The sequence below is a fragment of the Salvelinus sp. IW2-2015 genome, linkage group LG4p, assembly GCF_002910315.2.
Source record: "Salvelinus sp. IW2-2015 linkage group LG4p, ASM291031v2, whole genome shotgun sequence".
Classification (NCBI taxonomy): domain Eukaryota; kingdom Metazoa; phylum Chordata; class Actinopteri; order Salmoniformes; family Salmonidae; genus Salvelinus; species Salvelinus sp. IW2-2015.
The window spans coordinates 7,850,600-7,868,323 of NC_036841.1; the positions used below are offsets into that span (position 1 = coordinate 7,850,600).

Genomic DNA, 17,724 nt, shown 5'->3' on the forward strand with positions numbered 1-17,724 from the left:
TCATAGTGCTGTCCTTAGCAACAACAACAGCCAACACTTTTCCCTTTTTCCTTTATAGACCAGACTGGGTTTCTGAACTAATTTGTGAAGACCTCTCTCTTGTAACTGACTGACATTTGCCACTTGATGATGAGGAGGACAAAGTGAGAGTCAAAGGGAGAGAGGGGAGGGTAGGTCTGTGACACTCTTGACAAGCAGCATATTGTGTGAAAGGGCTGCCTTTCAACTCCTAAAAGGAGGGAGGGTGGCTGCTGTTTTGTTGCGCTGACACACAGGGCCTTGTGTACTTGTTACTCAGCTTATTCTGGCAGCACCACATTCAAATTCCTGGCTCGCCACACCTCTTTGTCTGTTTTTATTTCTTAAGAGGGACTGCAAGATTAATGAATAGACCAATACGTCAGTCAAAATACTGTTGGAGAGGCACATCCTGGTACCAAAGAGTTTGGCAGCGGTTGGCACTCCAGCCAAACGTCACCTGGCTGGTATCGAGTTACAGACTTTTGACTCACTTAGAGAGAGAAAAGTGCTGCATTTGCCTGCTGTCGTTTCCATTTGGAGAATTTTCAGTTGAAGAAAGAGGAACTCTGTGTACACCGAGCAAGTCCTGGGACAGCCTGTTTTGAGGATCCAGAAAGCCATGGCACCGGTGTTTCTGCCCACTGACCAGCTGAGGACACTGACCTGAGAGATGGAGCATTATCTCTGTCCAGCTAACATTGGGGTCAGAGTACTCCTGGCGTCAAAGCTCCATACTAAAATCCAGGTTGTACCAAAGGTAAGAGGGAGCATAGAGCTGTAAACATAGAAATGTATAGATGGATAAATGAGTTAAGAAAGAATTGGATACTTTAGTGAGATTCATAGTTGACATGTTGTAAGACATGCTCAGAAGCTTAGATTAAAGTAGTGTAACTGATTGTCATTTTATTTCTCATTGTATAACAAAAACAGTTGGGGGCCTCCCGAGTGGTGCAGTGGTCTAAGGCACTGCATCACAGTGCTAGAGGCGTCATTACAGATCTGAGTTCGATCCCAGGCTGTATCACAACCGGCTGTGATTGGGAGTCCCATAGGGCGGCGCACAATTTGCCCAGCGTTGTCCGGGTTAGGGGAGGGTTTGGCTGGGGGGGCTTTACTTACGCCCTAGCAACTCCATGTGGCGGGCCGGGTGCTTGCAGGCGGATCTCGGTTGTCACTTGAACAATGTTTCCTCCGACCCATTGGTGCGGCTGGCTTCCGGGTTAAGCTGGCTGGTGTTAAGAAGCGTGGTTTGGCGGGTCATGGTTCGGAGAACGCATGACTCTACCTTTGCCTACCGAGCCCGTTGGGGAGTTGCAGCGATGAGACAAGACCAAAATTGTGGAGAAAAATAAAAAAAGGTTTAAAAAATAAGGAAAAAAATAATTCATTAAAACATACTTTTTTTTACAAAAACAGTTGGACTGTGGAAATGGAAAGTAGAAATTTTACATTTGGAGACCAGATATGTATACTGATCAACATGGTTTCCCCTCACTCTATCTCTCTCGATTATTCTCTATTTACATCATGTGGCTAGGATATCTGTTTCCCAAAGGCTGTCGGTCAGCTCTGTTCTCACACACATTGTCCAATAATTCCCTGGGGGTTTCCCTGGCCATGTGCTGTCTGTATCAGCATGTGTGGTGGGGCAACGGTGTGGGACGGCTGGGCCCTGTAACCTAGTGCAGTGGTGGACGATCCAGTCGCCTAGTCCATTCCCTCTCTCCTCTGGGGGATTATGGACATTGAAAATAGCTTTTTGTGCCGACCAGCACTGAAATTCCTGTAGAGCTCTGTGTCTTTGGGAAACAAACAGCCAAAATCAACGGAACTTTTGAGCAATGACCCGCATTTGGAGTACCATGGTACCACTCTAACTCTCAAACTCCCCCTGCCCCATCCCCTAATGGTAGTAAGGAAATATCGGAGCCGGAGAAAGAATGACTCACTCCCTAACGGTTGACCTGGCATCTAAGCCAGGGGTTTAGTTTTAGTCAAGCTTGCCTTGCTGGTCGTGCATGTATTAGATAGCGCTTTGTGTTTTGCATGTGAAGGACATATTTTTCTATGGAAACGTTAATCCAATAATTATAGCGTTCCTCTTCTATCCACTGAGCTACATCACTGTAGTTCCAGTATTTGCTGGTATGAGTTGTTCAGTGATGTCAGTGCAGTGGTGAGGAATCAGTCACACAGCAAAACATATCCCATATCGTAATGACCAACAGGTATTATGAAGAGGCTATAATGCATTGTAAGACTTGTCATAAGAATGTATGACCCATTATACAGTCTTATCATCGCATAATGATCACAATTAACTGAATAATGGCCATTTTAAATCAATTGAAAATGTATAAATAAGTTATAAAGCATTATGACACATGTATGCGGCTTTCACCCTTATATCCTTCTGTTCCTTATATGAAAGTGACAGAGGCCACTATCAGACCCTGGCCTTGGCCTCAGCCCTACAGGAAATGCTTCCTCTGTCGGCCACACAGGATGTCCACATATAGTGACACTCAGAACCGTCGTGGTCAACCTCTTCTAGCTGTCCTTCTTTGTTTGTCATCTTTTTCCTCTTGCTGTCACTCTGTCTTTCCGGAATCCTTCCGTGAAGAGATGCAGTCTCTTATATGGTTCACAGTTCACACAACACGTCCATCTGTTGACTTTCTCAAGCCCTATTTTCTTCCACCTTATTTTAAAATCAGACAATAACTTTTCATAGGTGCTTTTGCTTATGTTATTCGGAGAGTTTGATGAGAAAGTACCATCGTACTAGCCCGTTTTAGCTGTACATGTCAACCATAACTTTAGTTAAATAAACAACACTTTTAGCCATGTGCAAAAACAAAAGTGGAAACCTTTTATTCTGTCTGGGAGGCCACATCCATTGGCTGTATCCCATTTACCAATGCTGTTCATTAATCTATTCTTAGATTTCTGTTATGATTTGAAAGCTTTGAATGGTTTTTACAATGATTCGTGAAAATTCTAAATAAATCCAAACTTGTGGGGCCAGTTATCTAGTTAAGTAGATAATCTCAGTTTAGACAAATTAAATGTACTGTTTCTCATTCTCTTTGTTACTAGGTTAGACTGACCAACCTCAACCACTGACCCTGACTGTCATTGTACCCTGCCTATTGCAGATTCCCTTTGTTCTATGTGGCCTATAATAAACAGTCACATATCTCACTGGTGTTAGAGAGAAGGAGAGTAGGGAGGGAAGCCTTTGATGCTGCTCACTGTTTAGCCCCCTGTACGGTGTACATATTAGGACATATACCCCCCCTGCTTGTCCCAGGTACAAATGTTTCGACGTTTTGAAATGGAGAGGTACTTACCTGAGTTTGTCCAATGAAAACTGTGTGTTCTACTGAACATGACCCAGATGGAAACAATGACAATCAGTTTGTGTGATTATCAATGGAACTATTTGCATTAAAGGAAAACAGCCGGTATGATGCATTTTACATCATATGAGGCTGCGTTTTGCATCATATGATGCAAATGCATCATACCGGATGTATTTAAGTATTTTGAAAGTTATATATCTTGAAAACTTGATTGCTGACATGCATAACACTTTAGGACTATATCAACAACTATTTAAATATATTKCTCTCTCTTCAGAGACAGATTTTAAATGAACCCTTCAACATGCTTTATGTTGTATGTTATTAAGAGTTTACCAGCAGTTTACTAGTCCACTGAGTGGAAACCAGACCAAGTTAAACAGCCACGTGCAGCAGGACTTTTCATCGCATGTTGTAACTGTGGAAATTATTTGTGTTGTATTCTTATCATTGGCGACGGGTTGTGTCTCAACTCCTAGATCTGTAGTATCACTTTGTTTCAGTAGGTTGTGTGCTTTCTTGTGATGCAATGGCTGTAGTAACCCTCAATATATCACTTGGTTCTATCACATAAAGAAGTATGTCAATCAATCAATACAATTTATTTATAAAGACCTTTTAACAACAGCAGATGTCACAACGTGCTTATACAGACACCCAGCCTAAAACCCCAAACAGCAAGCAATGCAGATGTAGAAGCACGGTGGGTAGGAAAAACTCCCTAGAAAGGCAGGAACCTAGGATGAAACCTGGAGAGGAACCAGGCTCTGGGGGGTGGCCAGTCCTCTTCTGGCTGTGCAGGTTGAAGATTATGAGAGTTGTTCAAATGTTCATAGATGACCTGAAGGGTCAAATAATGAGAGAGAGACTTAAAGATGTTGATGTCATCATTCTGCAGGAGACATGGTGTCACTCACTGTCCCATAGGCTACAGAGATGTAATTGTGCCATCACAGAAACACAGCTCTGTCAATAGAGGCAGAGACTCTGGAGGACTGATCATTTGGTACAAATCCGAAATAAAAAATCTAAATGATCCCCTCAAAATTGGTAAATATCACATTTGGTTAAAACTGAAAAAAGAACTTGTACTGACAGAAAAAGATGTGTTCCTTTGCGCAAAATATCCAAACACTCTTAGATAACTTTCTGGATAGCACATTCACTCAAAGTAAAGAAGGCATCAATCTAGCAGTAAAAAACATCAACTATATATTCAGGCAAATGGCAAAAGAAGCACAATTGAAATTGATTAAAAAAACTAAACAAAAAAGACCACAGATGACAACTGGTTTGATGCAGATTGTAAAATTATAAGGAAAAAAAATTGAACACTATCCAACCAAAAGCACAGAGACCCAAATAATGGTGAATTACGCCTTCATTACTGTGAGACTTTAAAACTCTATAAACGTACACTCAGAACCAAAAAAGCACAGTACAACAGCAAGCAGCTGACACTATTTGAGGAGTCCATAAACACAAAAAACTTCTGGCAAAATTGGAGAAAAAAAAATCGAAACAAGAGGAATTAGCAATAAAAAATGGTGACATATGGACAACCCATTTTAAAACACTCTACAACACCGTTCAAATTGACACAAATGCAGAACAATGCAAAATTCATGAGAAGTTTAATGGATTAGAAAAAGTTATAAAGGACAATCAAAATCCATTGGACTCCCCAATTACTGACCAAGAGCTCTATAAGAAACTTCAGTCCCTCAAATTTAAAAAAGCATGCAGACCTGATGGCATCCTAATTGAGATGCTCAAAYTCACGAGTGCAAAATTTTAATTGGCTATATCAAAACTGTTTAATTTGATCGTGCGTGTAGGTTATTTCCATGACATCTGGAATCAAGGACTCATAAGCCCAATCTTTAACAACGGAGACAAATTTGACCCTAACAATTACAGAGGCATTTGTGTGAACAGTAACCTGGGGAAGGTTTTCTGTAGTATTATAAATGTAAGAGTTCTAAACTTCCTTAATAAGCACAATGTCTTGAGTAAAAGCCAAATTGGATTTATACCAAAACATCGCACGACTGATCATATTACACCTTACACACCCTGATAGATAAACATGTACACCAAAATAATACCGAAATATGCGCTTGCTTTATCGACTTCCAAAAAGCATTTGATTCTATTTGGCATACAGGACTGTTCTACAAAGTTATTGAAAGTGGTGTAGGGGGTAAAACATATGACATAATTAAATCAATGTATACTGGCAATATGTGCAGCATTAAAATTGGCAAGAAAATAACAGAATTCTTTAACCAGGTGCGGGGCCTTTGCCAGGGTTGCAATCTGAGCCCTCTACTCTTCAATATTTACTTGGCCACTATTCTAGAAAAATCCTCAGCCCCTGGTGTTAGGCTCCACAATTCAGAGGTTAATAAATGCCTACTTTTCGCAGATGATACCCACAGCACATGGCCTACAGCAGAGCCTGGACCTGCTAGAGCAATACTGCCAGACCTGGGCCCTGTCAGTAAACCACAAAAAAACGAAAATAATGATTTTCCAGAGAATATTCAGATCTCTGGGAATTAGACCAAAGTTCTCATTTGGTACAAAATATATAGAGTACTGCACACACTACAATTAYTTAGGTTTAAAAATAAGCTCAACTGGACACCTTAATGGGGCAGTGAATGAACTGAGAGAGAAAGCACGCAGGGCATTCTACGCCATTAAAAAAACGAATTCAAATTGAAATACCTAATTGAATGGGTCATTGAACCAATTGCACTTTATGGCAGCGAGGTGTAGAGTCCACTTGTAAAACAAGATTTCAGCAAATGGGACAAACACCAYATTGAAACCCTGCATGCAGAGTTCTGTAAGATTCTCCTACATGTCCAGAGGAAAACTACAAACAATGCATGCAGGGCAGAATTAGGCCAATATCCACTAATAATAAAAACTAAAAAAAGAGCAATTAAGTTTTGGAAACATCTAAAATACAGTGACCCCCTCTCATATCATTACCAAGCCCTGCAATGCCAAGAGCTGAGCAAAGAAAAAAGTCCCCTCATCCAGCTGGTCCTGGGGCTGAGTTCACAAACCTGTTCTACTAACACACTGAAGCCCCAGGACCAGAACATCCAATCAATCAGAATAAACCAAATTACAACACAATCAAAACAAAACTACATTGCTTATTGGGAAACACAAGCACAAGCAAAATGCAGTGCTATCTGGCCCTAAATTGACAGTACACCATAGCAAACTATTTGACCATGGTTACTGATCAAAACCTTAGAAAAACATTGACAAAGTACAAGCTCAGTGAGCACAGCCTTGCCATTGAGACGGGTAGACACAGGAAAACCTGGCTCCCTGTAGAGGAAAGGCTGCACAACCACTGCACAACAGCAGAACCTGAGACGGAGCTGCATTTCCTTACAAAATGTCAAAAATATAAAACAATTAGAGACTGTCATTTCCCCAAATTTGAAACCCTCATTCAAGGTTTCAAAGACCTCTCTGATGAGAGTAGGCTACCCATCCTGTTGGGGGAGGACGCAGAGAGCTGTGGGTCGGCAGCGCACTACATTGCTGCCTGCCATAAGATGAGGGACAGTGTCTGACAGACCAATCAACCTGCACATGTCCTCTACTGTATGCTTATTGTTATTGTTCAATGTATGGTTATTTTTGACCCTTGGTTATTGTTGTTACTGTTGTCCTGCTGACAATTTTTATTCTTATTATTTTCATATTGTAAATATCAAAAGTAAGCTTTGGCAATATGTACATTGTTACGTCATGCCAATAAAGCAAATTGAATTGAATTTTAAAAAAATTGAAAGAGAGAGAGACAAACACAGCAGGTCAGGGACAAGGTAGCACATCTGGTGAACAGGTAATGGTTCCATATGTAAGGGGTGAGTAACTGGTGRCAGTGAAGTCAAACGCAGGAGAGCAGAACTTGGTAAATAGCTGGAGCCGTTWAATTAACATAACTACCGGCATACAAAAAACAACAAACACATGGGCACAAAACCCGTATCGCACCTGGTACACAATGCACACGTACTTACAATAAACAATTCCCGACGAGGACATGGGGGAAACAGAGGGAACATATACAACATGTAATTAGGGAATTTAATTGAGTGTGAAAACAAGACAAAACAAATGGAACATGAAAAATGGATCGGCGATGGCTAGAAGACCGGTGACGTCGACCGCCGAACACCGCCCGAACAAGGAGAGGAACCGACTTCGGCAGAAGTCGTGACACCATAGCCACAGGCAGAACAGTTGAAATTGGAGCACGACCAGGTGGACTGGGTCCAGACAGGAATCATCAGGCCAGGTAGTCCTGAGGCATGGTCCTAGGGTTCAGATCCATCCGAGAGGGGAGGGAGAGAGAGAGAATTTTAGGGAGCATACTTCCTCACAGGACACCAGATAAGACAGAAGAATTATACTGGATATAACAAACTGACCCTAGCTCCTCGGTACGTAGACTATTGCAACTTCTTGACTGTCCACCACAATGAAATCGGGGAGGGGCCTGTGGCTCTGTCTCCACGCGTTAGTAGGTGCGTATGTTCATCACATCACATATGTCAGACAGCACTGGCCTGATTTTGACTAAACTTGGGTGAATGATGCGTCTTGCCATAGAGATCTGGCATTTACAAAAATACACTGATTGGCCAGATGGCGATTGAAAATGCAAACTTTTAAAGGTCATGCCCCTAACCCCGCTATTGACCAATAAACATTCACATGGGCGTGGTATGGCACATAAATGCATATAAATCAGACAAGTATATTCGTATTGTAACAACATTTGGTACATATGTTGCAAACACTGTCAAGACTCAACATATGCAAGAACATTCATATCGACCACACAGTGGAGTTATAACAGGCAGATGTTCAAATCTCTTGATCTGTTTGACTCGGAGTGCATCATTCATAGGGGACGACATTTTTACCTTTGCGTTCTTGAATTGAATTGTTGTAGGCATATCCTTGCATTGTGGATATTGCGCAAGTATCATGAATCTTCTTTATATCATGTGATTTAAGGTATCTGCTTAAGGCTGCCTAAAAGATACATGCTGAAACTCTTCCCATGGTAGTTTGCTACATTTCTGTGGCCTCGCTCTAAAAACAGAAGGTGCTGTTTGGCTGTAGCCACATCCAGTTGTGAAGCGCTAAGGGACATTGCAGAGTACAATTGTTGCCATAAATATATGTTCCCTGAAATGCCAAGTATTTATGTGCAGCCACTTGGTTTCCTATAGTAGGCTGTACATGGTGCCTACTACTAGAACTACTGGCCTGTCCTCTCTACCCTGTTCCCTGACATGTAGGCTACGTTCCAATGTCCATACTAACATACCACTTAGCTAGAATATGTGCCCAATACATTGCTTCATTCTAGGTAGTATGCTAGTGTGCATATTAGAACAGATGATTCCAGAGATGTTTTCTCAGAGTGRAACATCTCYRGGTGAGAAACACATCAGGTCTCAGGCAGAGACTGCTTACATTTTATGGAGAGAGTGAATATTTTATTACAAGAATCATAAACTACAAGGAGTAGGATGCTATAGTAAATCTGYCATGTGAGCAGATATGGCATTTGTAAGAGAATTGATGGATTGTTCAGCAACACCAGGGTATTTGTGTGTTTGTCTTTTTGTCTCTCTTTCTCTCTCCAGCCCACCTCAGTTCTAATGCCAGTGTTGAGTAATCCTCTGGGTAGGAAGGAACAGGCATGCAGTCATTACCTTACTCCATACGAGACTATTCATTTCTATTCTAATTGCTATTTATTTCCGACGCATCAGCATTTCGGAAGCGTACAAAGCGTCTCTTCATTGGAAATTCATGCCCATGGGTAGAGAATCTGTGGAGAATATTGTCCCACGTGTTTTCATATGCATGATGAAACCTCCAAATGGTATGTTTGGACAGTAGTGAGATTATATTTTTACATAAGCTACCATAGGATGTCTACGGAGGTAATATCTTGTTGTTGTGTCGAGGAAGTTTGTACTACACTACAGCTGATGTTTAGGAGTTTCTCTGTCTTGACTAGGGGAAGAAAATAGGGAAGAAATTCCCAAATTCCCCAATTCTCCCAGATTGTCATCAACGTGTTTGAGTGACGGATTTGTTTGTCTCCTGGGACAGTCGTGGGACTTCGGGTTTGGAAACAATATGCCCCGCTATTGCCCATACTCGCATGCCTTCAGCAAGCCACAAGCTCCCTCCCTCCCTCCAACATTTCTGCTATTCAACTCGATGGCTCCCCTCCCATATCCCCATCAAAAAAGATTTCCTTCATGTGTGAGGGAAAGATCCATGCATGCTCGATGGAACACAATGCCTGCCTTTATAGCAGCCACTCCAGTTTGAAAAAAAAGAAAAGTGCCATGCTTTGCATTGTTTCTCCTTTAATCTCTGTGTGTGTAGTTAGCAGTGGGCTGGTTCTGTAGAGCACATCTTTAGAGAAAAGGTTGTCAACAGTTTTGAGAGAGAGAGAGAGAGAGAGAGAGAGAGAGAGAGAGAGAGAGAGAGAGAGAGAGAAGAGAGAGAGAGAGAGAGAGAGAGAGAGAGAGAGAGAGAGAGAGAGAGAGAGAGAGAGATATAGAGATGAGGCTTTGATGAATGTGCTGGCATGTGGTGGGAACTGGCTGAGAATAGGGATCTGGAATCAGATCAAACCAGACTAGATCATAGAGATATATTGGATTAGACAGAGTTCGATGATGGCCTATTGTATGTTCTTTATCCAGCTCTCCAGATGACCTACATTGCCTTCATGGAGTTACACTCTCTGAGTTATTGCATGTTTATATTTCCCTAATAGTGTTAATAATACCGTATAATCACTCTAAAGGCTATTTCTACCCCTCACCTCTCATCCTCTCTCAATTTTCTCTTCCTTTTTTGTCTCTGTCCTTCTCTCCATCCCTCTCTCCTTCTGTTATCAGAGCTTGTGGCTGCCAGGCAAGATTGCGGGCTTAGTTCAGCGTAGCAAGCACAGACAGGTCCGTGCAGTGAATGGTAGCATGTAACAAATCAGGAGTGATTGTTGAGGTAGGTGATACCTCAACAATACGTATGTATAGCTGCTGGCAAGTAGCAGGTACTGTAGCAGCTTTGAAGGAAGCTCTAATTTGCTCACTCTGTAGTTGAGAGTAAGAATCTTTTCGCAATGGAGGCCGTATAATTGCTGTACAACTGGTGAAAGGTAATTACCGGAGAGCCCTACAACTGCACTGTAAGATATGACAAGGGACGTGATGGCTATATCATGAGGTTACTCGGTCTCTCACACACACAGTAGTTTCTTAGTAGGTATAGTCATGTGAAATATAACTTTGAAGTGTTTTTTTCTGATCATAGTGTTTTTTTAACTGTTTGTTGACATATCCACTTTTGTCATTTCTATAGGTAATATCAGACATTTTAGTGCATTTTTTGGCAGAGTTCTATCACGTTAACAGGATAAACTTGATGATAAAGAACATTTGAATCTATGTTGTGGATTGGGATACATCAGAAACATACACTATGTGGAGACCTGCTCGTCGAACATCTCTTTACAAAATAATGGGCATTATTATGGAGTTGGTCCCCCCCTTTGCTGCTATAACAGCCTCCACTCTTCTTTGAAGGCTTTCCACTAGATGTTGGAAAGTTGCTGCAGGGACTTGCTTCCATTCAGCCACAAGAGCATTAGTGAGATCGGGGACTGATGTTGGGCGATTAGGCCTGGCTCGCAGTCGGCGTTCCAATTCATCCAGAAGGTGTTCGATGGGGTTGAGGTCAGGGCTCTGTGCAGGCCAGTCAAATTCTTCCACACCGATCTCGACAAACCATTTCTGTATGGAACTCGCTTTGTGCACGGGGGCATTGTCATGCTGAAACAGGAAAGTGCCTTCCCCAAACTGATGCCACAAAGTTGGAAGCATAGAATCGTCTAGAATATCTTTGTATGCTGTAGCGCTAAGATTTCCCTTCATGGGAACTAAGGGGCATAGCCTGAACCATGAAAAACATTATTCGTCCTCCACTAAACTTTACAGTTGGCACTATGCATTCGGGCAGGTAGCGTTTTCCTGGCATCCGACAAACCCAGATTAGTCCGTTGGACTGCCAGATGGTGAAGTATGATTCATCACTGCAGAGAACGTATTTCCACTGCTCCAGAGTCCAATGGCGGCACGCTTTACACAACTCCAGCCAATGCTTGGCATTGCGCATGGTGATCTTAGGCTTACTCAGTCATCGAGACCCATTTCATGAAGCTCCCGACGAACAGTTATTGTGTTGACGTTGCTTCCAGAGGCAGTTTGGAACTTGGTAGTAAATATTGCAATCGAGGACAGACAATTTTTACGTGCTACGCACTTCAGCACTCAAAGATCCCGTTCTGTGAGCTTTTGTGGCCTACCACTTCACAGCCGAGCCGTTGTTGCTCCTAGATGTTTCCACTTCACAATAACAGCACTTACAGTTGACCGGGGCACCTCTAGTAGGGCAGAAATTTGATGAACTGACTTGTTGGAAAGGTGGCATCCTATGACGGTGCCACGTTGAACATCACTGAGCGCTTCAGTACGGGCCATTCTACTGCCAACGTTTGTCTATGGAGATTGCATGGCGGTGTGCTCGATTTTATACACCTGTCAGTAACGGGTGTGGCTGAAGTAGCCTAATCCACTAATTTGAAGGGGCGTCCACATACCTTTGGCCATGTAGTGTATTTACCAACCCTGCACATGATTTTAGGGGTCCAAGGCACTTAAATGTACAAAGATGACTATAATTTCGTGTTGGATAACCTTACTTGTGGTTTTCTCGACTTAATTTGCCCACAATGGGTGCATAAGTATTTTCTTAGTCTCACATATGCTCACTCTCAAATCTGGTCATTTATGACACGTACAAATACAGACATGGAAAAGTATGTATAGCAATCTGTTCTGGGCTGACTGGGTGGAAAAGCCAAAAATAAATGAATAAGAGAGAAGGAATTTGTGGGATAAGGGGAGTGGGGGAGAGGGGTGGGTGCAGTAGAGACTAAGGGGAGGGCAGACAGACAGACGCAAGAAGGCTGCAATGCATTCCTGTGTCAGGTCTCAGGGGAGATCACCCTGTGTCTCTGTCTGTTGGCTCATTGAGGTAATATGGGATATCAGCAGAATCTGTACACTGTCTGTCTCCCTGTGTGTGGTGTATTCTCATCTAATGAATCACATTACTGACTCATCCTGGCTGAGAGGGGCTGAAGGGGGAATCCCAATCAGCAGGGTCTGCCTTTCTCTGAGAGTACTCATTGATCACTTGTAAGGTCTGACGTTTCACAGTCCCTTTGGCCATGGCTAGTTAAGCATTCTGGACCATTCTCTTTCACCTGTAATGTATAGACCCATGTGAATGACCGTGCATGTAGAGTATAAACGCCACATAAGACGAGACTAAAGACAGAGACACAAAAAGTAGATTAAAAAGTATGATTCCTGTTGCCTTTTGTAAACAGCAGGAGTCAGTAATGGCAGAAGGCCTCTGAATCCTTCAGAATCCTTTCATCTCTGTTTGTTAGATGATCCTCTCACAGGTGTGTTGTGTTTTGTTCCATAGGATCTTCATGTGTCAGACGGGGTGATTGACAACGCAGTAGATATGGACAGTCTGAACAGGAACCTGCCTGAGTGTGGAAGGCAAACCCATCAGGTGTTACAGGTGAGTGTGTGAGTGTGTGTGTGTGTGTGTGTGTGTGTGTGTGTGTGTGTGTGTGTGTGTGTGTTACTAATCCCTTTGGCCCGACAGTCTAGGGGGGATGGCAATGGGACCCGTAACACAACTCACGCAAATTATAATAGTGAAAACGTAACAGTGAGAAAAAACAACGATCGAGACACTTAAATCTACCCGTCAAACTCAGGGTTTATTAGTAAAACACACGGTAAAGGGTGGGGGGGGGGGGGGGCGGGGGGGGCAGGAAAAGGGGCTGAGCTGGACCCAAGGAAAGAAACAATAAGCATACAAAAACACCCCTAAACTAGAACTAGCCTATTTCAACAACAGCTTAACTAACTAACCAAAAATACAGTGGGTGGTCCGCCCAGTTCTAACTAGTGTATTTAACAAAGTTTACCTACGGGTAGTGTTAGCCCATGGGCGACCTGTCTGGTTACCCCCTTTTCCCACTATCAAACAAACCATCAAAACACATAACAAACACACATACTCACAGGTGGGGACAAAGTGACATGTAGATGCTAAACCACACCAAGAGATCTACAGACATATGGCATTTACAGAGAGATTGCTCCAGAGAAAAACAACTGACAGGGTTTTTAAACCAAGGGAAAGGACTGTGATTGGGTAGGAGAAAAGGAGCAGGTGTTTTCTGATTAGCCGACTGATTGATGACTGGGGAATGATGATTGTCACCTGTGAGTAGGGGAGAAGGAGAGAAAAGAAATACGCACAGGATACACACAGAATACTTGTATCCGTAACATTGTGTGTGTGTGTGTGTGGTGTGTGTGTGTGTGTGTGTGTGTGTGTGTGTGTGGTGTGTGTGTGTGTGTGTGTGTGTGTGTGTGTGTGTGTGTGTGGTGTGTGGTGGTGTGTGTTGTTTATGGGTGGTGCGTGTGTGTTGTGTGGTCGTGTGTGTGTGTGTGTGTGTGTGTGTGTGTGTGTGTGTGTGTGTGTGGTGTGTGTGTTGTGTGTCGTGGTGTGTGTGTGTGTGTGTGTGGTGTGTGTGTTGTTGTGTGTGTGTGTGTGTGTGTTTGTGTGTGTGTGTGTGTATGCACTGAGTGTACAAAGCATTAATAACACCTGCTCTTTCCATGACATAGCCTGACCAGGTGAATCCAGGTGAAAGCTATGATACCTTATTGATTTCACTTGATAAATCCACTTCAATCATGTGAGGGGACAGGTTAAAGAATTTTTAAGCGTTTAGACAACTGAGACATGGATTGTGTATGTATGTCATTCAGAGGGTGAATGGGCAAGACAAAAGATGTAAGTGTCTTTGAATTAGGTATGGTAGTAGGTGCCAGGCACACCGGTTTGTGCCAAGAACTGCAACACTGCTGGATTTTTCACGCTCAACAGTTTCCCGTGTGTATCAAGAATGTGTGTGTGTGTGTGTGTGTGTGTGTGTGTGTGTGTGTGTGTGTGTGTGTATTCTGCAGTCCCATCTCTCTAACCACAGCCTGCCCTTCACTACCACTCTGTGAGGAGTGTTCTCTTAATGGGGAGGGGTACTTGGACTGTGATGCCATTGTGTGAGTGATGCTAAAAACTTGGCAAGCGACGTTGGAAACAAAGTCCTGGCCGTCATCGTGATGTGTAATTTTGTTGAATTTTCCCAATGTCAAACCATACCCGCGGCATTTTCTCCTCTCCTCTTGATTACTGTATCCACTGACGTGACATGTCAAGGCTCCCTGAAGACTATCTAGATAGGAGAACAATGGGTCTGTAACAACAAGCTGTCTCTGTAGCCACCTGGGGTTGGTATGGCTCTGTGTTGTTGAAACCTGGGTTCAAATACTATTTTAAATAATTTAAAATAATTTAGCTGGGCTTGATTGAGCTTGCCTTGCGCAATGGAACCAATAGAATAGTCAAAAAGTGCAAACTCCGCCCATCTGGCACTCCAGGCAGGCTAAAGCAAACGCTCAAGGTATTTGAAAGATGTAAAATAGTCAGTGACTTGGACTTGGACTGAAATAGGTGGCGATACTTATTTTTGATCCCGGTACCATTTATATTTAGGTGCAGGAACTCCTCGAAACTTTTGAGCTAATATTTTAAAGAAGGTGCAGAAACTCAAGAAGAAGAACATTTTAGGTGGCGGTACTCAGTTCCAGTGAGCTCCTGCCCAAGTCAAGTACTGCTAATAGTATTTGAATCCAGGTGTGATATGATGCAGTGTATCTACAGATCACTGCTTTTTAAAAGTAGACATCAAAGTCTGAGTCTCCTAATGTGTGTTACAACTTTATAGCACAATGGACTGCTAGTCTTCTCCTGAAAACCCCTGCTATAGATAAATATAGATTGAAACAACCTACCAATCAAGGTAAAGGTGAAGGAACAGCTATAATGGGCATGGAGAGCAAATGGCAGCGCTTGGCAAACTGCCAGACATTTGGGTTTGTAATTAAAGGGACACTGACATTGAATGTCTTCTTCCTGTCTGGGTAATATAGTCCTACACCAGCTGTACATCAAGTCAGGTGGTCCACAATGCAATTTGCGGTTTGTAGTTTGAAATGGGGGAGGGAGGGGGAGGGAAGAGAGAGGAGAGAGGAAAGAGGAGAGAGAGAGAGAGCAGGGAGGGAGGAAGATAATAGAAACGTGAAGTAGCAGAAAGATGAGGTGGAGAGAGGGAGAGGGGCTGGAGAGTTAGAGAGGGATGAATATAGAGAGGGAGCGGGAGGCAGGAGGATAGGCTCAGGGCTTAAAGCAGTAGACAGAGTTTCAGAGCTCTGGAGTGCCACAGGGGAGCAGTAGCACACAGGAAACTGCAGCTGGCTGCCACTAATACAGTAACCTATACTGACATGCAGAGAGAGACAATGACTAAACCAGCATAAGAGATCAAAGTGAAAAATATCAAAGGGAGGCTGATAGAAGAGATTGAACTTGTTACAGTAGGCCTTTGGCCTATCAAGCAGGAAACACTTGTTTTTTTCAGAGACATCTCAGTAAGGTTTAATGAGGATTTTTTGGGGTTGTGTTCAGTAGGGCACACTGTAGCAAAAACAAATTGGCAATGGAATATGAAAATCGTTATTTCTATTGGACAGGTTTGGGTAGCATCTCTGTTTCACTCCGTTTTAAAACATTTTGTGCCTACTCAACACCACCCTGATGACAGCCAGTAGACAGTGACAAAGAGGCCATGTGGGATTTCAACATTTCATCACCTACTACAAAATGGTGGCATGGTGATTAGGCCTATTACTAGTCCAAAATGTGATTACGCTATCTCCCACAGCACTCCTAGGCCCTCATCTACTGCATCTGGTCACTACTGCTAGCTGGCCTACGCGTTAAAGCTATTATCATCTATCACCCCAATCCTCTTCAGCCGGGCCCAGCTTTAACTGATCGATCTAATTGAAAGTAGATCATCCTATTTGGACAGCCATGGGTGGCCACCCAACAGTGAGGCTGACTTCATGATCTGTCACACCGCTGCTTGGTGTGCACGGGTTGATTGGAAAGCGGGTGAACGAGAAAGATTATCAGCAAGGATATGCAACAGACTCAAAATAGCTTGCCATACATTGGGCTAATGATAAGTGGGCTCAACCATTTTACTCCCTCTAGTCTTCTGCAGTACAATGTTAGAGTAGCCTAGGCATCAAATGAATTAATTTGGACTAAAATTAAATGCAAACCCCACGTGTGCTATACATTCAGAGAGATGTTATGATGATGATGACAAAGAGGTTCTTCACAACTTAGCTCATATGAAATGTCTTCCAGGAAGTAATGTCTCTTAATTGCAGCTCTCAGTGCTTCAGCGGTTTCCAGTGAGTGCTGTTACCATGACAACTCCTCCTTCTCCCAAAGCACAAAACCCCATGCTGGTGTTTTTGCTCTGCGGGCATAACTAGGCTCCCTCACAGCTCACACTCTCTCTGTATAAAGCGATATGTAAACAGCACCAGCAGCCAGCTAGAGCAATGCCACCACACAGAGAAGACATTCATACAGGCTGGATGTCCCTGGGCTATGAAATGAACCGTAATGTAGGCCTGTGATCCAGTGTAGCTGCTAAAACAGTGTTGAAACATATTGTTCTTATGAATAGAGAAATAATGAAAGGGATCATTCTGAATAGCCAACATGGTCATATAATGTCGTGTTATGTCCTGACTGTTTGTCTGGGTAGTGAACATGTATTGTGTGACTGTCTTTTGCAGTGTAAGGGAGCATCCGTCCATTGGGGTGCGTTAATGGTTAGTCAAAAGGCCAACTGTAGCTTGAGGGTAGTTGTCTAAAGGTCTATTCTCTATCCCATTTAGCGTTTCCAAAATATTTGATGATATTAAGTCTGCTTCCAATCATTAACATACAACTTAACCCCTTCCCTTTTCCACATTTTGTTATGTTACAGTCTTATTCTAAAATGGATTTAAAAAAAAAGTTGTCCTCGTAAATCTACACACAATACCCCATAACGACAAAGCAAAAACTGTTTTTTAGAAATTTTTGCAAGTGTATTAAAAATAGAAAACAGAAATACATTATTTACATAAGTATTCAGACCCTTTGCTATGAGACTCGAAATTGAGATCAGGTGCATCCT

At 42.7% G+C, this 17,724-nt stretch overlaps 1 protein-coding gene across 1 annotated transcript in view; it reads left to right on the forward strand.

The window, feature by feature from the left end:
- The first annotated feature begins 7,569 nt into the window (after positions 1 to 7,569).
- The window catches only part of phldb1b (pleckstrin homology-like domain, family B, member 1b), an 88,556-nt gene continuing 78,401 nt past the window's right edge, over positions 7,570 to 17,724 (forward strand). The window contains 2 exon segments of the mRNA XM_070436773.1: positions 7,570 to 7,584; positions 13,023 to 13,124. Of these exon segments, the coding sequence (XP_070292874.1) occupies positions 7,570 to 7,584; positions 13,023 to 13,124 (117 nt within the window).